At 42.3% G+C, this 26,091-nt stretch overlaps 2 protein-coding genes across 6 annotated transcripts in view; one reads left to right on the top strand and one right to left on the bottom strand.

Annotated features, from left to right (window-relative positions):
* Positions 1 to 492: 492 nt before the first annotated feature.
* tmem218 (transmembrane protein 218) lies at positions 493 to 14,529 on the bottom strand. 5 transcript variants are annotated; one of them, XM_015337707.2, is made up of 6 exons: positions 14,302 to 14,529; positions 13,916 to 13,967; positions 12,197 to 12,353; positions 11,378 to 11,480; positions 791 to 899; positions 493 to 638 (listed from the first exon to the last, which is right to left on the bottom strand). In XM_015337707.2, the coding sequence occupies exons 3-6, from the start codon at positions 12,304 to 12,306 to the stop codon at positions 508 to 510; spliced, it is 453 nt and encodes a 150-aa protein (XP_015193193.1). In that variant the 5' UTR covers positions 12,307 to 12,353; positions 13,916 to 13,967; positions 14,302 to 14,529; the 3' UTR covers positions 493 to 507. The 5 variants fall into 5 exon arrangements, with proteins under 5 accessions (XP_015193193.1, XP_015193191.1, XP_015193189.1 ...); XM_015337705.2 differs by having other exon boundaries at positions 13,920 to 13,967; positions 14,302 to 14,528; XM_015337703.2 differs by lacking the exon at positions 13,916 to 13,967 and having other exon boundaries at positions 14,302 to 14,525.
* A 945-nt stretch (positions 14,530 to 15,474) lies between these two features.
* Positions 15,475 to 26,091, top strand: part of pknox2 (pbx/knotted 1 homeobox 2) — a 96,560-nt gene continuing 85,943 nt past the window's right edge. Inside the window, exon 1 of the mRNA XM_006642271.3 lies at positions 15,475 to 15,560. The gene's annotated coding sequence lies outside the window, so the exon portion shown is untranslated. The remainder of the gene's footprint in view (positions 15,561 to 26,091) is intronic.

The following is a 26,091-nucleotide window of genomic DNA, read 5'->3' as shown; positions in this document are numbered from 1 at the left end:
CGGGGGAATGTAAAGGAGGGTTTCCCGCCCCCCCATCACTCCCCCTCACCCAAATCTCCCACTACCCCCCACCCTTGCCTCTGCTTTAAACAGCACTGCTACAAAAAGGATGTCAGAGCTTTAGAGGATGTGTGTTTTCAAACAGAATTGACCGTCCCTGATAGCTTTAACTGCTTGTCTGCCAGGTTCTTTGTCAAAGGGCCTCTGGCTTTTGAGGAGAGGAAAAACAAAAACAAAAAAAGAAAAGGAAATAAAAGGAAGAAAAGAATGAAAGTGTCGTGAAACGGGATTGGTAGAGGGTGGTGGTGGTGGGGGGGGGAGACGTGAGACTGAAACATTATCATTTGTCAAAGCGGAGACAATAAATTCTTAATGGTGACAATTACATTTATTGGGCTCCTTGCGTTTCAATTATCCCCTGGCAAGACTGCAGTTCCCCTTGATGCCCCGCAAGAAAGACGAAAAGAGCCTCCATCCACAAAGGGTCCTTTTTCAGTTTCCCCTCCGTTAGTGGTGAGATTTCCCCGCCGCCCTGGCCTGGCGTCTCGCAGATGCGTCGGTCGAAATGCAATTAGCCTGAAGAAATTTGTAGCCACTTGCCTGCTCAGTGTGAGACTCATCCATCATCTTGGCTTTGGCTATAAAAAAAAACCCAAAACAAAACAAAAAACAACTTGTCTTGTACTTTCTGTCTCAGTGTTCAAGTTCCCTGTCCTGCTCTTTAGTAAAACCGTGATTAACAGAAGCAGCATGCTGGGTTTTACAGACACAACCTGACTTCTGTTCTTACCGCAAACAAGAGCGAGAGGACTAACTCTTCTTGTTGCTGCACTGAATGACGTGAAAGTGATGGTGCAGATATACTTCCTTCTGGGGCCATCGCCCAACGGAAGATGGATCTGTAGAGAGTTAGAGCAAGGTCTGTTCCTCAAAACATCGCCTGGCTACAAAAAAAAAGGCTACAATCATTTTTAGTTGGGCTAAACCTACAATCGTGCTTAGTAACGCAAAGAGCTTGTTCAACCGACTTTCAGGAAGGACTTGATCAGCTGTTCAGAAAATCTGGATTCTCAACACTGTGAAAGAAGATACAGATTTTCCTAGACGTAAGGGAAACCTCTCTTGATCAAACAGCATCATTCTTATACAGTAGGAAGGGCTCGGGCCTTTTGCTTGCCAGGAGTCTTTTTGGAAGTAAAGTGGATCTTTCAGATAAACTGTAAAGAAGCAAACATACCAAGTCTTCACAGCATCATGTGCAAAACACAGTTTTATTGGAGGCTTTTTAAGCAGTCAAAATTTCAAAAAGCTCTGGGAAAGCATTTGTGTAAATAGTACTTGTGGAGGCCCAGTCTCCTCTCTGTGTACCCTGAGGCAGGGCTTATACTGTACATCTTACTGCTGGGGACTCAGCGTCTAGATTTCACTCCAGCTGAGCTCTGAATTACCAAACTAAACACTGAATTGAACTAGTAATCTGCTTAATTGAGCCGTTAAGCTGTTAACTGCTGAAAAGCTGCAAATAATTTTAACAAGGGTGCAACACAAATTATTTGTTAACTGCAGCTCAGATGGCCTAAAAAAACAGAAAACACTGTTCTAAGGACCAGGACTAGCCTGTTGTGTGTATCAATCTCCTCTCTGTGCAAGGTGGATGCTGCATATTGGTGGTGGTGGAGGGGGGTCCCCATTACCTGTAAAGCGCTTTGAGTGGAGTGTCCAGAAAAGTGCTATATAAGTGTAAGCAATTATTATTATTATTATTATTATTATTATTATTATTATTATTATTATTATTAGCGCTTTGTTCAGAAATTAAGCTTATTCTGCAGGAATGACAGCAGTTTGGTCCATCCATCCCATTTCTAGCCTCTTTCCCAATTTTGGGTGGCAGGGGAGCCAGAGTTTATCTCGGCAAACAACAGGTGCAGGGCTGGGTACACCCTGGGTGGGATGCCAGTCCATTGCAGGGACGACAGGCAGAAACGCAGACAGGCGCACGCTCACTCCAAGGCCATTTTTCCCAGAAGACAATTAACCTACCAGTATGTCTTTGGACTGCGGGAGGAAATCCCAGCCCCTGAGGGACAAACACAAACACAGGGGGAACATGCTAACTCCATGCAGACAGCGCCCAGCACCGCAAGTCCAGAATTAAACCCAGGGCCGCAAAGCAGCTGTACTAGCCACCATGCTGCCTAGAAATTAGGTGAAAAAACAAAGCAAGTAAAAAGCAAGCACTGTGTAATGTAGCTTTTAAGTGGCAAGAATGACAGGAAACCTGGTACAATGCTTGAGCTAAATTTAAGTAAAAAGGAAGCATACCACTTACTGAAATTGACTATTTCAGTGAAATTTATTATTTCAATGAATGCTGTGCACATAACCTAAATACAAATCACCAAAGATATAACATAGCTTTTATGTCAAACTGACCAGAGGCTCAGCATAAAAAGCCTAGAAAGCGATGCGAAATCGAGAGGTGCTTCCCTATTTTCTCAGAGAAAGAGCCACAAGCCGAACAGTGCGCCAGACTGATCACGCTGCGGCCTGCTTTCACGCATCAAAATAATCGAGGAAACAAAATTAGCAACAGCGTTCCTATTAATTTGTAGACCCCCTGCCAGTGTGGGGCCGGGGCCTTTCCGCGCGGTCGTGTACCCCCTGCCGAGGCGTGGAAGCCGTTCGGACAGAGGATTGGACCCCACTGGAGAGGCAGGGTGCCACGCTTCGCTCCCCGAAGGGACAGCAGGTCCGAGCGGTGAGGGGCTATTGCGGACCGCTCTGACCTCTAAATCGGGCCTTAATCTTCCCCGCGGGGGGACGGGCTTTCCCCTAATCCCCTCCTGGGAGGAGGGTAGAGGCCGCGGCGCTGCCGGGCTGGGATTTGTTCCCGGGTGAGCGAGGCACTGACAGCCCCCTCCGGCCCAACACAAAGGGGGTAATGGAGCAGGACCAGTCTGCAGTGAGAAAATCCACACTTCTCTCCCGCGTATTCAAGAGGTATCGCCCTGGCAACCCCCACAGGCCCACTGAGCACCACCAGCCTTCCCAGCTCCGGCAACGTAGTGGGGCAAATCAGTTATTTTAAGAACCCCCCACAGCTGGCGTTCTGGGGTCCTGCACAAGCTGTAGAAAACCGTCCGCTTTCACGTTCACAACTACACCTTTAACATTCTCAGAAGCACCGTATGGTTAGAGAGTTGCTCTCCTCAACGAATATAGCTGCAGATCAGCTCTTCTGTGCTCCTGTTTCTGCAGCAGAAACTTCCGTAGCAAAACGATGCACTGATGAATGAATGAGTGAATGAATGAGGAGTCTGTGATGCAGACGGCTTATAAAAAAAGAAATGAGCACGAGTTAGCAATTTTTTTTTTCTGGGAAAAGTTAGAGCTTTCAGCTGTAGCTCTCCAATCCCATGATGAAACCCCCTATCGCCTCTGCCTGATAGCACAACACTTCAGGGTTAAAGGTTAAACTTGACACTGATAGATATTAGCTTCTGGGGTATCGGCAGCACCGAAAATCCCAGTGAGCGGAAGAGCCACTGTGCTGCCCTCATGAGGCCTGCATGTGGACCATGAAAGGCCTCCATGCACATCTTACACCCTGAAAACCAGTTCATCCGGCCACCATGTTACACGAGTCCATCGTAGGGTTTCTCCTGGGATTTCTGGAGGTCTCTTTCCTCCGGAGGATGATGAGCGAAGGTATCTGGGTGCAGGAACCAGACAGGGGAGTGGGGGGATCAGGATTTCTGTGGGGAGGGCTCCGAGTCTGGGGGTGGTTGGGGGGAATGGTATTGGTGGTGATGTCTCAAGCGACTGGAGTAATGGGGGGGACGGACGGCAGGGATTCTGCTTGAGTAGGTCTCAATGGTGGGTCGGCTTGTTTAAGGAGAGCGAATCCCCCACCCAAGACACCATCCCCCACATCCTGCGCTGTGCGCGCACACACACCTCCCTCGCCCCTCGCCCCTCTCTATCTCCCTCTCCCTTTCTCTTTGTACACCCAGCTGGCTGCCCCACAAAGGCCCTCAGTTGTGCTTACCAATGAGCTCCTGTCCCTGAAGTCGCTTTGTTCTACCGATTTTCCCACTCCCCGGAGAGAGTTTCGAAATGAGAATTACGGGGAGAGAGAATGGTGTCCTGAATACAGGACATTGAAAAATACAGTAGCATCTGCCAGAAATAAGAGGGGAAACTACGTCCTCAGATACTGGGAAGAGTGAAATCTTGAACGGCAAGATACTGGGAGGGTCCTTTTTTGGCGTGTTGGTGGAGATAAGCAGCGTTTTTTACCCAGTGGCCCATATTGCTGCGAGAGATCAGCTGTCTGTCGTTCCGTCACGTTCTCCAGAAAGATGAGAAAATTCTCCCTCAAAAATGGCATTTAAAGAAACGTAAGGATACCAAGTCCTTTAAAATCACGCAAAGTTCCCTGCCCCTTCCGATGCTGATAGAGACGACCTTCGGGGCTGGATTTCCCACACCTCCAGCCAGGAGGTGTGAATGTCACTGTACACCAGCCTGAAACACTTCGCTTGCCGGGCTATTGGCAAGCTGTGTGCCACGCATCTCCTCTGTCATTATCTAAGCATGGCCCGGAGTGTAGATAATGTCAGATGAGTGCAGGAACCAAAAGAAAACATCAAAACATATGATCCAACAACGGGCTGTACAGTATATCCCCAAAATAATGACCTATGACCCCTTCCTCCCTCGTTTCAGCCCAGATGCAATCTGAAGTGGGCTGCAGTGCAGAATGGCCTCTGTGTAGAGATCTGGGCCGGAACTAACAGGATTGGATTTGATTCATTAGTTTCCCTTTATTTTTCCTGGTTGGAATTTCACCACACGTCTTGCCAGCCTTCCCGGTATTAATAGGGGGCTTGGCGGGTGAAGGGTGGGCGGGGAGGGAGGCGGAGGAGGGGTGTGAGTGTCTGTAATGGAGCTCCTTGCCCCCAAGGGCTTATTCCTCTGCGCCTAAGGTCCACTTCTCCCCTTCCTCCCTGTACTGCCGCACAGGAGTCAAGCAGGGGTGTGTGAACAGACACAGATCTCGCTGTCCTATCTGTTGATTCGACACCAGGAAACCCCCAGCGCTCCTCCCACATGTGTTCTCTTTCAGGATCCTACCGAGAGTTTATAAACAGAAGAATGGAGATTCAAGAAGTGTCTGTAACATAATTATATTAATTCATAATAATTCCTTTCATTTATAGTATATTGTGCCAGTCTGCTCCCCACACACCAGCTCTCAGTGACGAGGAGAGCAGAGTGATGAAGCCAGTTCAGAGATGGGGATTATTAGGAGGCCATGATTGGTAAAGGCCAGGGGGAAATCTTGCCAGGACACTGGGGTAACATTCCTACTCTTTTCGAGAAATGCCCACAGAGAGCCAGGACCTTGGTTTTACAGCTTATCCAATTATTTTTTTTTACAGTATAGTGTTCCCATCGCTGGTATGAGTGCGTGTTCCCTGCATTGGACTGGCGTCCTGTCTAGGGTGTACCCTGCTTTGTGTCTGTCCCTTGCCAGCTTAGTCTCTGGCTCCCCCACCACCTTGAATTGACGAAGCGGCTAGAAAATGGATGTATGGATGAATAGTATCTCCTCGTGATCTCCTCTAACTTTGTAGTATGTGGGAGAGTTATGCAGTCTTTCACATGAAGTGCCCTCAGTTCAGTGAAATAATTAACATTTCAATGCAGCAAAGTAAAGATGCAATTAAACTGTTTCCAACCTCATCAGCCCCAGCAGTGCACAGGCTGTGTCTGGGGTAAATCAGCTGCACTCTCATTTTCATCCCCCGTGTCTTGTGAGGACCCTCTCTTCATTGTCTCCTGCAACAGTGCTGCATCGCTCTGCCAGACCAGCAGCACCGCTCACATCCATGATACCACGGTATTACTCCCAGCGCTCAAAACCCTTCTGGGATCGGTCTCCAGCCAGACATTCACAAGCTTCAGAAATAATCCTCAACACGGCGCTACAGATTTGTCATAAAATAATAAATGCGACACTATTGGTGTTTTGGGCGTTTGAACGAGGGCAACAAACGCTAATCTGACTTTGTCCCTTGAACTAAGAGCCGGGACTTTTCTGTGTTCTGTGTACAATCTTAGGTGACCTGTTGAAGCACCTCTGTTCGTGCTGAAATGGGCATATCAGACCACCATCTTTGATCTGATTTTGAAAAACAAATCAGGGGCACTAGGCTAGATGTCCTCGGCAGCGAGGCTCAATGTATAGCCTTTTTTTTCTCCCACCGAGGCCAACCGGTTGTTCAAAATTCTGAAAAAAAGCAACATAGATTTATCCTTCTGCAGCGGCACCACGAGATGAACAGCGTCAATTTCAAATCTTTGTGATATTCTTAGGAAATTAAGCATGGTTAGAAACTCTTTAAACCTTTATGTCAAACTGTGTTGAGAAAGGATAGTTTTAACTACATGTTGTTGCCGTCAAACAAAAAGTATAAAACTTTTTTTTTTTCCTGGGCCAGCATGTGAGCATCAGCTTAGCTAACAGGTGTTACAAGTCCTATCCACTGGGGTTTTCATTTTTGCAAAGGTACACTTTGAAAGTCATATATTAATGGATATGGATATATATAATGGATATATTAATGGAAGGAGAAAAGTAAATTCTGAACAAAGTAATAGTAGTTCTTTGATCTCTTGTTTAGAAAGGGTTTTTTTGGAATAACAAAAGACCTTGGTTTTAGTATGGAAAATTTAAATGAGAAATTGTTTCCAATACCTTTATAAATCAATGTGAGTTTAATGACTTTATTGTGGTAACTAAATATTTATCTTAAAGCAAAAATCACCAAGTGGTCTTACATTGGAGATTATGTGAGACTTTTTAATAGAATGTGAGTTTACTGTGAAAAGATTAATTTTCTTCATTATTTATTTACAATACGTTACTTTTTATAGGGGAATCCATTTTAAATCTAAAGAAAACATGATAATTTGAAACTAATATCAACGATTAAATTTAGTAACAGTTCTTAAAGGAAAAAATAATTTTGAAGCATTTTACAGCGCTAAATCTGCTAACTTACTTTTAACAGTAAGAGACAACACAAGTGTAGAAAAACAATTTATTCAGGAACTTCAAGACCCTTTTTTACTTTTGACATCTATGAGAAAATTCAGGAAATGCAGAAGCTGCTGATAAGTCACGAGTTGGTAGACAGTTTGTAACAGTTGTTCTTTTCCATTAATCATCTTAAGAGCTTCTCCAAAAACATGCTGGTTTTTATTTAGAAAGTGATGCAGAGCCCAAGGTTTTCAAAAAGGATTGTGGGGTTGCAGAATGTGTAAAATTTCTGCTGAACTTAATCAGCAGCAACTTGTGGAAAGAAACAAAAGAGCACAGATATATTGCTGCCCTCTACCAGATCTTTGGAGAATTGCTTTCAATGCTGAAGTGCGCTGCACAAAACCAGCATGGCATAAACGCCACTTCTACAACCACCTCAGAACAGGGATGACAACTCCTGGCTTCAAAAGCTATAGGAGTCCTCTGTTCTTAATTTAAACTGAGCGTAATTTGTCGATTGGACAAATTATAGGCAAAACATATCAAATCACTGCTCTTCAGTTTGTATATACATATCGATACAAATATAAGTAGTTGTGAGCAATAACACAATGTTGCTCCGGCTTTAAAACAGTGACTTTTTATAACTTCAGCTGCCCAGATCAAGGAAGAACTGTGATGTAAGTTCTTGTAAGACGGACAGACATAGTGTAAAAAAGAAAGGTTCCCCAGAACAGTAACATTCAAGTGTCATAAAAGAAGCATTCAATTAAAGATGCAAATGGACTCAAACCCCCTAAAATACCATGCCCATGTGAAACAAGATTTGTGGCCCACAGAATGGATGTTGACTATCGATATACAAGTTGCAAATTCATGTGTGTACTGAATACCCATTAACCAAAACACTACAAACAGAGGGTCATTATCAAGTAGACCAGGGGTGGCCAGCCCTAGTCATTGATGGACTCAAACCAGCAGGTCAGCCTTAGAACAACTTGTAAAAACTTGGAACACATTCATTTCTGATCAAATTAGTAAACTTTGGGTTCAGTCAGGTCAGGAAGGTCTAAAACCCAGCCCTGGAAACCTAAACCACCAGGTGTTGGTATTTTCATCATAAATCACATAATACACAAAAACTCAGAGTTCTAGAAAGCATACCGGCTTGACACATTTTTCTCCAGTAAAATACAACAACCACAACAACGCGTCACTGGCGCATAACAGCGTGCGTCTGGATCCATGTGGGGAGACTGCAGCTTCGATGTTCATTAGCAAAAGCTGCAGCACACCTGGGATTTTCTGCCGTCATGTGGGGAAATCACCAGGGAGTGTGGAGATCTCGTAGGGATCTGGCTTGCAGATAGACCCTGGGATTTCCTCTCGGAGGAGTCTGTCTCCGGCTCCGCGTGGGGGCTGACGCTAGTTCGTCCTCAGAGGCTTGGCGTACACGGGCTGCAGGAGGAGCAGGGGCAGCAGCAGGAAGAGGCTGGCCAAGAACACGACGCTGACCAGCGAAAGGAGGACATAGCGGCCGATGAAGAAGGTGTCCACAATCTGCAAAAGTGGAAGAACCAGCCGTCGCTTGTTCAAACAATTCGCCCTTTAAAAACACAAATCTTGAAAATGCCTACCTGTATGCCAAGTCACTACAATAATACTGTAGTTAGCACTGGTAATCTAAAAATATCCCGAGTTTATGTGGAAGGAATATTATGTAACACTTCCAATCAACCAAATAATATTTAGAAGAGTTATGAAACATTTTTGTTTTATTTTGTTTTCAAAATGCCTGAGGCGCGCTGAACAGTGAATCCTGGGGTTTTCCGAGACTCATCCACAGTGTTATTATGCAGGTTTTCATCTCGGCCAACCAGAATCATTTCTCTCTGTGTCACAGCTTCATAGATACCAGTTAAGGCATTTACAGGGACAATACTGTATCTTGTCAATTTTCTCCTCTCGTTTGAGGGAGTTGCAGATTTACTCCACCAGGTGTCAGACATAAACCTCTGAGAAAACCAGGTTTTCAAAGTAGTTACACTATGAATTTCTGCTTCTACTTAATTTCTACAGAGATGTAAATAAATAGCCATTGCCAGTATAGGACCCTGAATTGGTTGAAGCAATTAGAAAGTGGGTGGATTAACCGATAGATTCTAATATTACAAAATATAATAGAGAAAATAAGCTTATTAAAGTGAGTGCTTTAAATGAGGTGAAGTTAGCCTTTCAACAAACACCACTGTGAGAGTGCAGTGTATGTATCAAAACAATTAAGCACGCCACAATTCTAGGTCTACTATTTACTGATACATTTGCATAGAATGTCACATAATAAGACAAAACAGTGCTGGAAACCGATGGAAGAGGTCAGCTTCCCAGAGGAGCTGACGGGAAAGAGATATATTTTGCATGTTAGAAATTTTAACTTCACCTTTTGTTATGAACATTTTCGGATGGTCCCAGTTCTAACGTTCTCAATAAATGAGGCCGGAGGCAAAACAAAACCTAAAAACAACGGAGCTGCACAGCTCTCTTCAGTCATCGGAAAAGCAACGAGATGTGCATTTTGCATGTCCTGTGCTACCAGGCTCAGGCAGCTGGGGGCGCCAGTTCTACACCGTCTCAGAATTCAGCAGGGAGGGGGGTGGCGGCAGATCCGATAGTCTTTAAAAGATGCAGCGAGCGAAGGTTAAACCTGGACAGTTGTTGTTTTTGCCGTGTTGTCTGTTAAAAGAAATGAGCTGAGGGAACGGGGGAGAATGCTAACCTGGTCCCCCAAAGGCCTGGGCCAACACGTGACCAGGAGGCCATGAGACAGACATCTAACACCGCAGCTGACTGAGGAAAGGGGAGGGGGGGGTCTCCTGTGGATGCGATGTTCTCTCGTTTAACGCATCTCACTTTTTAATTAGCCAATTAGCCGGCCAACGAAGCACAGAGCTGGGGCCATGTATTATTAATGTGGCATCGAGCGCCGTGCTCAGGGCCCCGGTCTGGGGCCTGACTAATTGGCACTGTGATATTTTGCCTTTGTTTAACAGGGAGAGGTTAGCTGCGGCTCGCTCTCCAGCAGACAGTTGTTAAAGGTCTCTCAGAGCGTTTGGGAGAGTTGTTTTGCGGTGACCGTGTTCGGGTTCAACTAAAAACAACACCGATACCTGAATAGATGTTTTGCCCACTCGTCTGTAATCCAGACGTGCGCGTTTAACAAGCTGACTCAAAACAACCCATAATTCATCCTGACAGCTGATTCAGAAACAAATATGTTTTATCCATATTCAGCACCATGACATCACTGAGAACATTTCTTCACTTGGAAGGTGTGGTATTGTCCTGTATTCCAGGAATTCAAAAAACTACATATAAAGTGTTTTTTGTTAATTAAGCTGTCTGCACATCTTGAAGCATTCTGCAATGGTACTGCAGCCACAAAAAGAGAGAAGATGTTCTGACTTTTGCTGTGAGGCCAATTACCCTACACATATGTCAGAGTCAATTCTTTCAACATGCAGCTTACAATGCAGTATGTTTTTATGTTGCTAGATACAAAATGGATTCTTCTGAAATGCAAATGCTAGAAAATTAAAATCACAATGCTGATTTTAACATCACTGTAAAGCACACGGTTCTCTATAAGATTTCGGAATAATTCAGTTAGATTAGAGATTTTAAATTGAAAGTTGTTCCCCTAACTTCAGGGGAATAATGAAAGCACAGTTTAGAAAATCAAAACCGTAGCAAGCTTTTTCCCCCCACCTCTGGAAGAAAAACGTGGTGAATCTGCCCTGTTCTCTTGGCAGAAGCTGGACAAACAGAGGAGAATAATGTCTGTGTTTGTGCAGCACTGCTGTGCCGGGCAGATAAAACCGACCTGCAGGTGTTACTGGCATGTCAGTGTTTCTCCTGCAGGGGGACCACTGCGCTCTGAGAGGCGCTTCTGGACCTTGCCCACTAACAAGTGAAAACAAAGCTTCGGAGGAGATGGGAAGTAAGGAAAAGAGCTTTAGATTAAACCTGTCCAAATGAAATGAAAAATAAGTGAAGACTGTCATCTTATATTATACATAAGTATATATTATATACACAAGTAATACACATAAGATGTATAATGATGAAAGAAATCTGTTTTCTCCAATCAAATTTCAATATATATCCATACCTAATTCTTTTGTACAATAAGAACCATCAACTGTGCATCTCTCAGAGTTGAGAGAACAACTTTAAATGGGCTTTTTTTTGTGCACTTTATTTGAAAAGGGAGGCTATCAGAGCAACAGAAAGATTTAAAAAAGAGTTATGACTGCGTAAACTTACCTCCACTTCTTTGACGGGAGAGGGGCTCTCTGAGGCTCGAGGGAAGAAGACGAGGGTGAGAGTGATGATCAAGGCAAGGAGAAACACCGGGACGACAGATAGCCTGGGGAGAAGGTGGAGCAGGATGCTGATGTCATTTTCAGCCAGCTGTGACATTTCCTGCAAACCACAATACTGCAAAGCGTGTCCTGTACAATTAAAGACTCCAGATTTTTGCATCTCTGGGTTGCTCAGGTTACTGCATTGACACCAATTATCTGATGCCAGAAATGCAGGCAGTTAGTAATTTGCATTAAATAAATTAAATTAATAAATTAATTAAAGCAGATGCATTTGGGTGCATTTCATCGATCTGTATGACAGAGCAGAGTTACAATGTCTTACTGGTGCTGAAAGGTTTAGAAGTTAAGAACGTGTCTTAAAGTAAATTTCACAACAAGACCAATGACGCTGTGTGCAGCTGAAAGGCAGTTCTGTGCTAGAATGGCAAGAACGGGGCAACTGGAAGCTCAATATTTCTAGATCCCTTTTTGGAAATATTTTCTTTTTTAAAAAAATTAAACAAAGGCAGTTATTCAAGTAAAATCACAACAAAAGCCGAAAGGCCATGAGTGTGAAACCATACAGGCCCGCCCTTTTCAGTTGGGGTTTGGTGGTATTGGGTTTGATGGTGTCCTGGACTGGAAATAAAGAAATAGAGAGTAGAAATGGAAAAAAACCAAAACCCCGCCAAGGAAGCCGTCAGAATCAGAATTCAGAATCAACCTCAGTCGCGCCTTCGCAATGATTGGATTTCAGCTCGGGCAGCACCTACAGTACCTGGCAGGCCCAGATGCCCTCGAGAGCAGGAGGCACAGCGCCAGGGCCACAATCCAGGTGAGGGCGAGGAGGAAAACGCCAGTGCCAGCTCCCAGGACTGTTCCTGCCATCCTCTCATGCAGCAGGGTTACAGGGACATGAGCTCAGGCAGAAGATCCTGTGATTGCAGCACAAAAGAGCTGTCTCACACTTGTGCGGGCCTTTACAATTGTACAGCACTGTGACAAACGGTACGCATTATTTTGCTCTCACCTTCATGGTAATAATGACATGTACAGGAGAGGAGTTTATTGCCATACTGTAGGTACATGGGGATTTTTATTTGTGCTGATCTCTCATGAGACAGCACAACAGACAACAACACACAAAGCGGCCAGTACATTACAAACATAATGAATAGTAACTACCCAAACAGTAAATATGCTGAAAGGAGAAGAAAAGAAACACAACGTTTCGGCTGTGGAGCCTTCTTCAGGTGTGGTTCAGGTGTGTGTCGGGTCCTCCACACCCGAAGGAGACAACTGAAATGCTGCGTTTCTATTCTTCTCTTTTCAGCCTGGAATAAACCTATACTTGTTCCTTTGCAGCCAACGCATGCTGACGCAGCTCCCTACTTGAACAATAACTATGTTGTGTGGACAATGAATATGTACTGTACAGCAGTAGTGAGAAACACACTTGGTAGACCATGCAAGGAGTGTAAGTAAAGATGTGCACTGAGTAACCATTGTGTTATAGCTAACCGAACACTGTGGTAACAGCCAAGGGCTGTGTCCTGTGAGACAATGCAGAGTGAGCATGAAGAAAGGTGTGAGTTAGATTAGTGATGGTGTCTTCGGCTATGAAACTTATTGAAAATTGTTGCTTTAGTGTAAGAATCCATTCAGAACAACAGCAAATGAGGAACTCGCGGCAAAGTGAAGGAATCTTGCCAGATGATACCATGATCCTGCTGCTCATATTCAGCTGTATATACACACAAACACACAAAAGCAAGATGGCAAGATGATTTTGAAAGCCTGAGATCACGTCTTTTGAAATCGGGGTACCTGCAACCTCAATTTTATCCGACAGAGACGCGCACCAGCGCATGGTTTGCGCCAGAGAATTGCACAGTGGTGGGAAAGTGTTACGATATGTAACGGGTGTTCTAAAATAATAAAAGTGTGTTTTCTTCTTCTTCTTCCGTGCTTTTGTGCTCAGTCCCTCTTTAATGCTTTTATCAATATCAGTCATTGTGACTCCTCGTGGAAGAGCCGAGACTTTGGGTGGAAAAGGAGTAATAAAATGTTTTGTCGCAGTTTCCCCACTAAATTTCCACTTATTACGGACGTAGATGACAAAAACAGGAAAATTCGGACATTAAGTAAACTGAATTAAAGGTATCAAGGTGAATATTTATTTGTACTTACGGTTAGTGGAGAACTGTCAGCTAAGTACTAAACTAAACAGTCTGCCGGATAAATTACGGCGAAATTCAATCACGTTCCCTTGTCTCGACGGCAGTTTGAGCTCAGTGATATTCAAGATGTAGAAAAACACGCAGGAGAACTGGATAAAACCATCGTAAGGCGCTGAAAACTCCTGTAAAGATCGAGCCTATTTAACATAGCTATCTACAGGATTCTTTTTTATTCCAGAGTTACAAACCCTTTCAAGACACTGTTTCTGCAGACAATAAGATATATCCACTTTGCACAGACAAAAAGCATACTGTACCTACACTGCATTCAGCGCCGACTACAGCCGAAGTCAATTTCTTCCCTGCAAACTAAAGTAAAAAAAAAAACTACTGCACTACGTGTCGGACAGTGCGATGCGAGGAGATTATGATTTTCTTGCATGAAACGGCAAATCAGGTAACGTTAGCTACGTCTTTAATCCTCCTATTCGTAGTCGAAGTATGTCATGAACTGACACCACCAAGACGAGGCAATCGGTTACAGCCTTATCGCTGCGATTGCAATTCTGCAATCAGTGGGGGGGGGGAAATCTACGCACCGATGTAAAATTTAAAAAGAAAAAAAAACAGATCTAATGCTCGACTATGTAGCTCGGTATGTTGAAATACACTTTTTCTTTTGTATCTAGCAGCATGAGGTTACCTGATCCTCTTGATAGGACAAGCAAAGCTTTCATCGGCTCCCCTGGCAACCAACGCTTCTACACATCAGCTCCTGCCAAACCTAAACCAAACCTTGGCGGAAGCGACGAGCCACTCTCGGAAGCCGATGCTGAAGCGCTAGGGCTGTCGGGAAATGTAGTTTTCCTGCAACGCGTCGGGCTGCAAGACGTGCTGTAACAGTGCACCCGTTTTTTATACTCGGATCTGCATCGCCGTTAAACCCATTTTTACCCAGGTCAGTTTCCCCGCATATTTTGCCCGTCGCACCCAAACACTCTCTCTGCCCCTTGAGACCATAAGACCTTGCTTCCTTAAAGCAACCGAGATCGGCTCTTCCGCAAATTTATCTGCACTTCATCACTGAGATTTGTGACTGCTGTGTCTCAGGTACTGCGGCAAGCACTCGAGCCACAGTGACCTGTCTCAGGGCAATAGTTTTCAATAGTTTGTACCTTCTAGTAATTGTTTGGGCCACTAGTAAGCCCCGCTCCTTTCCCTTGCTACTTTTCCTAGTGCTGCTGAGTAAAATATTGGAGGTCCGTGGCAAAAAACAATTCAAACCATTAAAAAAAAACTGTTTTCAGTGTATACGTTCCCTAATAATGTCGTAAGATGAATGAATGCCATACAGCAGCTGCAAACTTAAGACATCACTGTCGTGTCAAAATACATGCCGTGTTAAATTCTTTTAAATCCGCGAATGCTTATTGCTCACTTAATCGTTAATCGGTCTTCTTTTATTATTATTATTATTTTTAAATTAATTTGGCTTGATTCAACCCTGCACTTAACGGAATGTGGCCGGGATTTGCACTTTTTTCGGGACTAACCCGCGTTGTGACTACCCATTGCCCTATGGTGAGCTGTTGTATGGGTGGGCTGGGGGGGCTTTTCCAATTCCTACAACTTTGCCGCTGCCGCTGTTGTTGCTGCTAAATCGAAAACGTCCGGCCCGTCGCGCACACACACGGCTCAAGCTGAGCCGAGAAAGGGGCCCCGCCGTCTGGCAGTAACGCGCCGGGCCGCCAGGGGGCCGGCAGGCTCTGCGGATGAAAGAGCGGCTGGGCTCGGGGTGCGCGTGGCAATGCTGGGGGGAACCAGTGGGGGGAAGCGAGGGGAGACGGGAGGGGGGTGGGGGGGTGGTAGGAGGGGTCTTACATGGCTGACGTCACCGGCTGTGCTGGGGAGTATAGGCTGTGTTGTCAGCCCAGTGTCAGTCTGATGAAGATTGGCATTCAGGTAAGCTGTCATTCATTTTCAATGTCAGAGCGCAGACTAGCCTAACACCCCGGCGTCTTTTTTTCCTCCGCTCTCATTACAAAAGGCAGGACATTATTCATAGAGACAGGGCCAGGGTGGAGAGAGAAGAGAGAGAGAGTGAGAGTGAGAGAGGGAGAGGGAGTGAGTGAGGGAGAGAGAGGGAGAGAGAGAGAGGAGGGAGGGAAAGTGAAGGTTCGCATTGTGAAGAGATGGATATTTGCATTGGCCGAGGAAAAAGGCAGAGCGTCGGATTTTGCGCTTTTTTTTCCAATGCGTTCGCAGGATCATTATTAGGCTAGAATTTGAATAAATAGGATTGTGACCGTGGTATTGCCTCGTACATAACTCAGTTGTTTTGAACGCTATTTTTGGATTTTTTTTTAAAAAAAGAAAATCTCTGTCCAGATTACTTTTATCTTTTGTTCAGCTAGGCGTTTTTTTAAGTTTGAGGAGCAGTGTTTTCGTGGTGCATGGGCGAAAATCTATTTGCATAGGGCAATTAAATTATGCATGCACAGGTTTGTGCACAGTGGGCATTTATGATGCGTGATATTTAATTTATGTTTGGAGAATTAGAATATGTATATGTAAAACTGCACAATTGTCAAAACAGTCTTTTCCTTCGCGTGTGGAGCCATTCGAAGATCTCTGAATCTGCTTCCAGCGCTTTTCCGAAACCTCGTGTTTTTTTATTGATGGTTTGCGCAAAACCAGTAGTGGATACATTTGTAGCTACATTGTCATTATGTGTTTTTATTAAGCCGCATTGCGCGTAACTCATTCCGTTTAGTGCGGACGACAGTTTATAGAAAATAAACTTTATTTAGGTAATTTTTTTATACAAGTAGGAAATAATTGTTTGTTTTGTGTTCTGTGCAAGCAGAAGGAACATTCTTTCCTCGAAAGAATTTACAGAAAGTTTCTATTTGTTTATATAGGTTTTATTATTGTTTTACTTTTCCGGGGGATTTGAGGAAATGTTGTAGCCCTCATGATAAACTAGTTTTCTGATCCCGTTATTCACAATAGCGCAGCTTTGCTCTTTAGCTGATTTGAACAGTTCATAAAATATGACTTTATTTTGTCGTCTTCGTGTCATTTTCTGAACGGCATTTTCATGAATGTTGGAGCAGTTGTGCTTGGAAAGCTGTGACAGTACTCATGAAAACATTTGGAAACCAATCGCGTGAATTTTGCGACAAATGTGCGACAATTTTCAGTTGTTAAGAGAACAAGTTAATGCAATAAATCGAATATGATTTCACTTCAGCCATTTCGTGTTTTTTCTTACTTTAATTGTGGTTGCTGTAAGATAAAAACTGGTATTGCCAGGAGGAAGCTGGTACACGAAGTTCATCATGCGCTCCATTTTGATCAGTTAGTATTACGCATTTCGCTGTGCTGAGGTAAACCTGCATGTGCAGTTAGCGGGATAGTAGTCGTCTGAAGATGTCTGGACTGTCTTTGCAATAAAGTAGCGAACTACAAGCGAGAAACTAGGATAATGCAATTAAACTGCAGTTTTGGGTGTAAAAACCCTGTAATCACCCCGCGACAGATTTTTCGCAATTTGCAAGTTTTAATCATTTCTCGCTAAATATTCATGATGCTATTTCCCCCTTATAAGATGGTCACAGAGTATTTAAGGGTCAGAAATGTCCGTATTAAGAATACACCAATACCACGAATTCAACAATACTGTTTTCTAGTTTTCTTTTTGAACGCAGGAAGCGGATTGGAATTGACTGACATTGTCATTATTGTAAAACGGCGATATTGAATCGGATAACATATGCGCTCTGGTACTCTGGTGGCAGGGAACGATACCAGTGGAGTGTACTTTGATACGAAAACCTCACATTTTATTTTTGAGCCGCTACGTTAATCGTCGCGGAGTCCAGCGTATGAAAACGCGTTTACGGAGGTACGCTTTTGGTGAAGTGGTATGAAATGCTGCCCCTCAAGTGTTGAGCAGACGATGTAATCAGGTCTTCAGATGTTTCCTAAGGAGGCTATCACAAGACGAGAAAGTGTGAGGCGGGGGCTGCCAGACAACATCAAATTATTGTAGCAACACGTTATTACTTCTGTGACTTTACCCGGCACATTCTGTAGGAAAAAGGTTATGGGCCGCTAACGTTGCCTGACCCTGCTCCCTTAGGATAAGTGTAATTGTTTATTAAACAGAAAACAAGTGTAACTCAAGAGTACAGCACTGAGATTACAAAAGCTGCTCCCTGTGAGTTTTCCAGTTTCTCCTGACCTATTGAGCAGTACCTTTGAAAGTGTCAGATCTGCTAAAACACCCCCCCCCCCTCCCTCCCATTTTAAAATGTTCCCCACTCTTAATGATTAAGGCCTGACTTCACACTTGATTGTAAAACTACTGCATTGTGATCTTTGCCATGTGACGCAGTGTTAGACGCTGCATATAAAAATCAGCTTCCCAGAAACTCCTTATTTAACATATTTCCCTGATTCGTTTAATTTGACAGCAACTGTACTACTAAAACTTTACAACTGTTTTAAGAAACGTGCCTCTTTTTATTTAATAGTGTTGTGGATTTTAATTTCCTATGTTCATTTCCTAGGTTTTAATTATATTCAGCTCAGTGTAGTCGAAATTGGTTGTGTCGGCCTGCTTGTTATGTTTCTGGTTAACTTTCTTGGTTAACTTTCAGCTGCAAGAAAGATTTTGATATCAAGCATGACTATTGAGTAAAATAACAATTACATTAAACATGTGTGCTTTATTAGACTTCATCTCTGCCTTTAACCAAATATGTCTCCAGTTAAGAGTGTGGTTTTTAAAATATCCCAAGGAAGGATGGAGGCACACACTACGCTCGTGTTTCACTCAATTCGATCAGGCATGCAGAATTCAGTCCGAAACAGCATATTTAATAAACAAACACTGTAAATCCACTTTGACGGGATATAATTCCGCTTTATTGCTGTATCTGATTAGGTTAGTGCGATTGCGTTTGTGTGCTGTCAGTGACTCTCGCCGTCAGTCACGGGTCGTTCCCACTGTTTATTTTCCATGGATGATGTGTATCCTGTACGGCTATTGCTCTCTCCTCTCAGACATTGCCCTTCTTTGTGCTGCGGTCCTGACTTCTTTCTGTTTTAAAAACTCTGAAATCAAACCGTCTTTTAGTGAGGGATACAGATAACTCCAGCTCAGTACCTTTGCCATTCTAAACCTGAGGCAGCCGATCCGCTTTAACTACTAAGACGATCAGGTGGTCGGTTTTGCTTTTGTCTTCAACCGTATTTTGTTGGACAGTACAAGAAAAACAAATTATATACACATGCCGTTTTGTAAGTTTGTCGAATAACACTAAGATCAACGAACAGAATCATGTTCCTCAAAAGAATCTCCCAGAATCAAGACAGAGGAAGTTTCTTTCTCTTGATCGAACGTTTTGAATACATAAGGCACTTGACATTTTTTTATACTGTTGCTTAACGGTTTTCTATTTCTTTTAAACCAGCGCACTTTTTTGAGCTTTGTGATTACATTCCTTCTTGTTTAAGAAGCAGTTTATGCCCATTATCTTGGTTTCATAAACATGCCATAATTTGCAAAAATATAACAATGTGTATTTTCCACTTGCAGGACGTCATTTTTAAATTTCTTATTCTGTGCTTCACCAGCATAGCAAATGAAGGTGACAGTGCGCACCTAATGGAAAAAAATGTGAAATTATCCATTTTGCAGCTCGAAAAGGGATTAAAATTCGTCGTTAATAACATTTCAAGATCTTGCTTAGCTTACAGAAAGAGATGACAAGCGACACCGGTGGAAAACGTTTTTCTTAATAATAAGTTTGACCTGAAGTGTTCTGATATCTTTTAGAGATATAATTCTTGTGTCCTAGTTTACCAGTCATGTATTTCTAGTCTGATTCTTTCATTATTTCTTGTTCTGTTTATTATGATTTGAATCATTGCAGGTTTTAGCTAAAAAGTAAAAAGTTTTTGAAGTAATTAAATGCTACTTAGTACCGACAGTGCTTTTTCAGATGAGTACTTAAGTTAACCTTGAGTTAGCCTCATAAAGGTTTCAGTTGAACATCTGTGAAATAAGGTATTGTACTTATGTGTTCTAACACATGTTCTGCAAATAATGTTGGATAAGATAGCCGTGGAGAAATAAAAAGGAAATGTCTAAACATTTGTACTGTAGTAAAGCTATTGAACTTCAGGGTATTCTTAATAGCGGCCATTTCGAGGGGCGGTCATGGGTTATATTTTTTCAGTTCTGGTATGAGATTTTAATTTTTGCCATTTTGCCAAAAGGAAGATAAAGTGAGCACATTGGAAAAGGTTTGTAAAAAGGCAATATTCTGACAACAAAATATGTTCTTAAGCACACAGCATCTCTCTCATTCAGATTTATTCATAATTAACTTCGATTGGTCGACGATAAGCAATTGAACTGTAGAGTTTAACTTAAAAAGGGAGAATAAGTTTGAGTAATTTAAGATTCAATGCACCCAATTTATATATTATGGTACAGTGTCTTGTTGGTGTCCTGTGCAAAAGAACTTTATAAAGGTTTATTGTCTCCAATTTTAAAATCCCTCCAGTCAACCTAAATCAATGTGAGTGTTAAGACAGTGTTGCACCTTCTTTTCAAAACCAACTGTGCTTGCATCTCTAGACAGGGAGACCACATCAGTGTGCTTGGACACACAGGTGTGTGCAGTGCCTCCTTTTCCCTGTGTGTGGGTCAGTGAGGAGGACCAGTGAGGCTCTTCCTCAGGTGCCTTGTCTATGTGTGTTACAGTGTTTTTCCACCGCTTTTCCATGCATATGTGGCACATGTACAACATGCAACCTTAACTCTTTTGCTACACACACGTATGTGATTTTTCGTGTGTGTGTGTGCTAAGGACCAATGAGTTGCGTTGTAAGGATTTAAGTGTGTTGTTTTGTGAGGCAGATAAGAGATAATGCCAATTTAAATGCAAGGCCTGCTGGGATCCTAATTGATGATTTGTGTCGTGGGACAACCAGCCTGGGGCCAAAACAGCAAATACAAAATACCCTGGCATAATTTGCATATTCTCATTCCCCTCTATCTACCATTTTGCTTTATTTCATTATTAGGTGCAATTCTGCGATTCCTGGAGCTTTCAATTTAATCACAAATGAAATGATTCAGCCTCTCACAAAATGAAGGAAATAAACTACATGAGTAAGGATTCTGAGAGAAACTATCACTTTAAACCTGATTGTTCTCCATCTCATAGGTCCAAGAAACATACTTGACCAGGTTTTGCCTTTGGTCTGGATCTTCCTGACTGCTCACTGTGGTATTCATTTTGTGCAGAATAACCCGCACACATAGTTGTGGAGTTTATGTGCTGTTGTGTGAGCTGAGAGGAATGCGCACTGCTGCAAAGTTGCTGATTGTTACATTTATATTCTACAAGAGGGGAAAAATCAAGCCAGAATTATTCATAACCCCCCCTCCCCCTTCCCTACTTAAACTATTTGGCTGCTGGATCTGTCTTTGAAGGCCCTCTTTCAGAACCAGCCTCCTATGATGGAGGCGATCCTGTTCATTTTGTAGCACATCTCAAGATTGTGTGCTGCAGTAGCATTACACCCTCACTGGATGCGATTGGCCTTGCCTGCTAAGCTTTGCTGATCCCAATTACTCTCCGAGGAATGGAAGCAAGAGATTGCTCTTGGATGTCTTCATGTGAAAAACAGCTTCCCGTGGTGAACTCGCTGGTGCCGATTCAGCAGGTCTTGTCCGGCATGACCTTCACCGGGGATTTGGACAGTAGGAACAGCTCTCCGACTCTAGAGTTTGGTCAGCACTGGACATATCTAACGATCGGCCTTGCTGTTAGCATCAGTTCGTGTTCAGAACTTTTTAAGAGCTGCAGAAGTGGGACAAAGGAGTTATCCTGCAAGGCATTTTGTCTACAAAAGTGCATCCCAAATGAGAATGTATGAATATATTTATTGCAGCCAACTTTAAGTGTTTCTGGATGGACGGAATAGTAGAAAAGTTCTGCCATTTTTCAGTTCAAATTATAACTGGCTGATACAGTCAGAATTTGGAATTTTGAGCCAACATTTTTACTATTTAGGCTAATATTTTTTGTTGTGCTTTATTGTGATATATTTTAATTGCTATTGTGAACACTCAATCATCCTCATCTGCAGTAGTAAAGATTTCAGGTGAATGAAAGAGATAATTAGAATTTATGGATTGGTAGAATTTAAACATGGTCTTCTATACGGAATTCAGTTTATGATTTTGTTGTGCACTTTAATCTTAATTTGAGATTGATCAAGTGAAGGTTTATGCTATGCTGAAAGGAAAAGAAAAGAGACACGATGTTTCGGATGTGCAGCACAGCCTGAAGAAGGCTCCATAGCCGAAACGTTGAGTTTCCTTTCTTTTCAGCCTGGAATAAACCCGCTGCCTGTTCCTTTGTGGCCTACGCATGCCGACGCATCTCCCTATGTGAACTAGTTGAACTGAATATTTTTTTACCTTGCATCAACGAAGCCTTCACTGTGGGTTGTGTTGTTAAAAGTCGAGCAACATTGTGCACAAAGTGTGTACTTTAATTTGTGCTTCATGAATGTGTAGAGATGGTATATATTACATTAAAATGTATGGAGATTGGGAAAGTAGCAGGCTGCTGTTACTCAGCAAAACACACTGTTGTTTCTTGATGGATATGGCCCATCAGATAGCAGTTAAAAATTACTCTTAGAAAGACAGGAAGTAGAATGGAGCAACACTTTTGAACGCTTTTGAAATCAAAAGAGCATTTTTATAAGTAGATCTAGTAAATATAAAAAGGCAAAATGATGAAAATGAGGTTTTGTATTAAATATATTCTTCAGGTTTATTTTCTTGTATTCAAACCTTTGAAAACTAAGACTCATTTGACCATCATTGAATTCTGCATGTAATTTGTAGGTCAGTGAATACAGATAAAAGTAACTACAATTTCATTTTTTTTGTCACATGTATCTTGCAGAATAAGGAGATTGATAAACAGAGCATTGTTATTCCAAACACAGTGAAAATGAACAAATGCTGACTATTGCTGAGTGTAAACAAAATGACCAGGTTCTGTGTAATTACAGAGGTGATGGAGCTGGGTTATTACTGCTCCCCTTTGGGGAGTTGAGAGTTCAGCAGACTTCAGACAGCACAGGCTCCTGCACCTGCAGGCTGAAACCATCTTTGACATGTGCACTTGATACTTGATTATAGGGAATCGTAGTTCTACCACAGAAATAAATGTAATAACAAGGAGGATGGGGGTATAAACTATGTTCACCTTTACTTAGACAAAGACACCTCCAGGGAGGTGTCTACAGAGAAATACGGTACTGTGAAGTTGCAACGCATGAAATATGTTTTAATATTAAAAGAATAGGATAAGCAGTTACACTGCTTGGGGTCCCAATACTCATTTGTCACATTTTTAATACATTTCAGTATATTATTCTTAACTTTGCATTTGAGAATAGATAAGTATACACTAGTTAAATGAAACGCCTGTTTGATCTTCATGGCTGAGTGCAGTAACTCTAGATGCATAGTTCCGCTGAGCTTTGAAGCTTGTCAGGGTACCAACATGCGCAGTGCTTTTGAGTGAAGGGCCTATCGATGCGAAATAATTAATTAATTTCAGGTACAAATGCAATATGGCACGCATTCTCAATTACAGTGATTAGTCATGTTAGAGAAGTTATGGCTGTGAAGGAAGCAATGTTTGGGCTTTGCAGCTGGGAACACTAGTCATAAAAAAAAACAGCGAAACTAAGTCTTAGGTTTGAGAATGATTACCATAGTAAAATTTCTATAAGCGGAGTCTGAGGGGTAGGACAGGGGATGTCAGAGATTGTTCCGGAAAAGTACATTGTTAGAGTGTGGAAAGATGTCTCCTTCATTGGCCTACTTGACATTTTGGAAGACGTTTTTGTGTTTTTGGGACAGGCCATGTCTGTGTTTTGGGAGTGTAGGCTTTGTCAATTGGAAATGATTTGTAAGGTTATTGCATGTCTCCTGTAGGAGGTGCCATCTTTCAGGTGAGATGTTAAACCTACTGTAGTTGGATCTAGTTGACTGCTTGGACACTTAAGATCACGTGGGACTTCTCAAAAGTGTAGCTGTGTTACTCCTAGTTTCCTGGCTGAGTTCCACTCTGGGCTGGAACAGTCTGGCCTTCTTAAAGGTCCTTCTTAATTCTTCTAAACGCTGAAACATTTTCTCCTTTCTCCTCCTGGGGTGTGATGCTGCACCTCAGTGGTGGATGAAGATAACATAGTCCTGTATAAATGCAAGAAAAAAACATTATTATTAAACAGAATATGGTGGAAGACTTGAGCAAATGAATGGATTATCCGATTGATAAATGTCCATTTTTAATTCTATCTATAAAGGCAGTAGATCATACAGGACATAAGAATATTGTATATAGAACATCCTTAGTACTAAATCAACATTTCTAGGACATATAAAACCCAACTAATAAAATAACATGGCACTTCAATGGGAAATACTTTCTGCAATAAAGAAAACTGGGAGAAGCTGGACTAACAAAGTTGTGCTTTATTAACATACTCTGTTGACATTATTTTTCTGAGTTGTAATCTAAAAAGCATTTTACAGGAAAGTAACTGCTCATACAGAAGGATTTAAAAAAGGAGAATTTGAAAAATGTGTTATGTCTGGTTATTTATACAGCATCAAGTGACCTAAATAAGGCAGAAGAACCTTCTTCTTTGTTCTTAGTTATCTCTTTGGAAATGCCGATGATCTCTATGAATTAATGCAGCATCACTGAAAGAAATATGAAGCATAGCTGTAAAATCTTGCATTTATTATAATGGACAGCTTGAGTAATGGCAGGGCAGTCTGAGGCTAGGGCTGTTTGGTTTTGAATTCAGTGTAAGATCAAAAGAGGTATATACTGTATGCCATAAAAATGAAAACCAAAAAATCCTTTCAGTTTTCTGCTCCCTGTGTTGGAAGCGAAGGAAAGCTCTGACAGATTTGCTGCCCTAGCTAATAATTCATTTTAAGCAGAGTATATGGACGAGTCACTAGCGTGGCAGTGTGTTGACCCTGTGTTGGGTATCCCACACTATAAAACATTAAATGGGCGTTAGTCTTCAGCATACTTTACAGACACCCCTATAACCCAGAGAACTCATCATTATTTTTATTACAAAAAGAACAGTTGAAATAAATAACAAACCATCTTTATGAATATTCTCTTTTTCTTTTAGGCGTCTGTAAAAGTTATAGTGTAGATCCAGATTTGAAATATTTAAAAGAACTGTGGGATCTTGTAATTAATTGATAGGCTGTCCTGCTTTACTTCGGGGGGGGGAAGCTTTTATGTAAAGAGACATTTTGCAAAATTGATACTTAGTTCTTGACTGGATGGCCAAGATGTTGAGTGCTTTGAAACAAAAGCAGAAGTCATTCCAGAAATATTATCCTGGCTCTAAAGTGGCCTCTCGTACACTTCCTGATTCCGGTCTCTTTCAGTCCATTTCAATGGGATTATTCATTCAAGTGCCTTTTTTCCAGTTCCATTTCCTGCTCATTTCGGAGCGCATTGTGTTACTGTACATCAGTGAATTGTTTTCAGTCTTGTAAAATGCTGGGATATTTTTGTTCTGGTGTTCCTCCCTGACTGTGTGATGCTGTTTGCCTCCTGTGTGGGTTTTTGCAGCGACGTCACCTCTTTCATTAGCGTCACACATTTTCTTGTTGTCTTGCTTATTCCAAAATGTTATTAATAAAAGAATAGCTGTGAACCAGAGTGGGGGTACTTGGTCCTGTGGAAACACAAGGCCCCTGAGCAGCATTTTGTGTTGCTTTCAGTACATTAACTGAGAGAAAGCAGCAGTGCCCAGCTGACATTGAGAGAATTGCAATTGAGCAGTAAGGCACTGCAGTAGTGTTACTTTTTCGCCACAAATGAGTTCTTAATGTCTGAGAGTTCCCAGACTGTAAGAGCGTTAAACTCTTGTCAGTGGAAATAAGGGAACGTGAATTTGATTCTCTTACCTCAAAACAAGGACGGGTGTTTGATTTCTTCCTGTTACACTGTGTTGCAATATTCTTTGCCGCAGTGTGATTACAAAGCTGGCGGCTTTCTCTTCCTGGGACATACAGTGTGATTTAGGAACCCTTTTCAGAGAGCTCTCTGGAAAAAAAAAAACGTACCTCAGTCTTACGCACATTCTCCATCTGCTCTCTCCGTTCCTGCTCTCCAGAAGACTCCAGCTGTTTTAACAGAACGCTGCAAAGTACACAGAGAGATCTCTCACTGCATAATCTTTTTATTGTCGTTGTTGTTTTTACCCATACATAAACGTTCATAAATAATCAATAGATGATTACACCCTATCCAGTTCAGCATCCTGTGTTTGAGAAAAATAATTAGAGAAGAATTTCAGTGTGGCACTAAGGGTTTTATCTTAAACCTTCTCGGGATTTTACTGT

The sequence above is a fragment of the Lepisosteus oculatus genome, chromosome 23 (genome assembly GCF_040954835.1).
Source record: "Lepisosteus oculatus isolate fLepOcu1 chromosome 23, fLepOcu1.hap2, whole genome shotgun sequence".
NCBI classification, from domain to species: domain Eukaryota; kingdom Metazoa; phylum Chordata; class Actinopteri; order Semionotiformes; family Lepisosteidae; genus Lepisosteus; species Lepisosteus oculatus.
Note: the sequence above shows the minus strand (reverse complement) of the source record. Positions and strands in the feature narration are given on the sequence as shown.

Bases quoted from the DNA above. Each gene is read 5' to 3' on its own strand.
- tmem218 (XM_015337707.2), bottom strand. From the start codon at position 12,306: ATGGCAGGAACAGTCCTGGGAGCTGGCACTGGCGTTTTCCTCCTCGCC. The intron at 900-11,377 runs GTAAGTTTACGC...AACTCTCTACAG, and splicing joins CTCCCGTCAAAGAAGTGGAG to ATCCATCTTCCGTTGGGCGA. The intron at 639-790 runs GTAAGAACAGAA...TTTTTTTTATAG, and splicing joins TCCTCTCGCTCTTGTTTGCG to CCAAAGCCAAGATGATGGAT.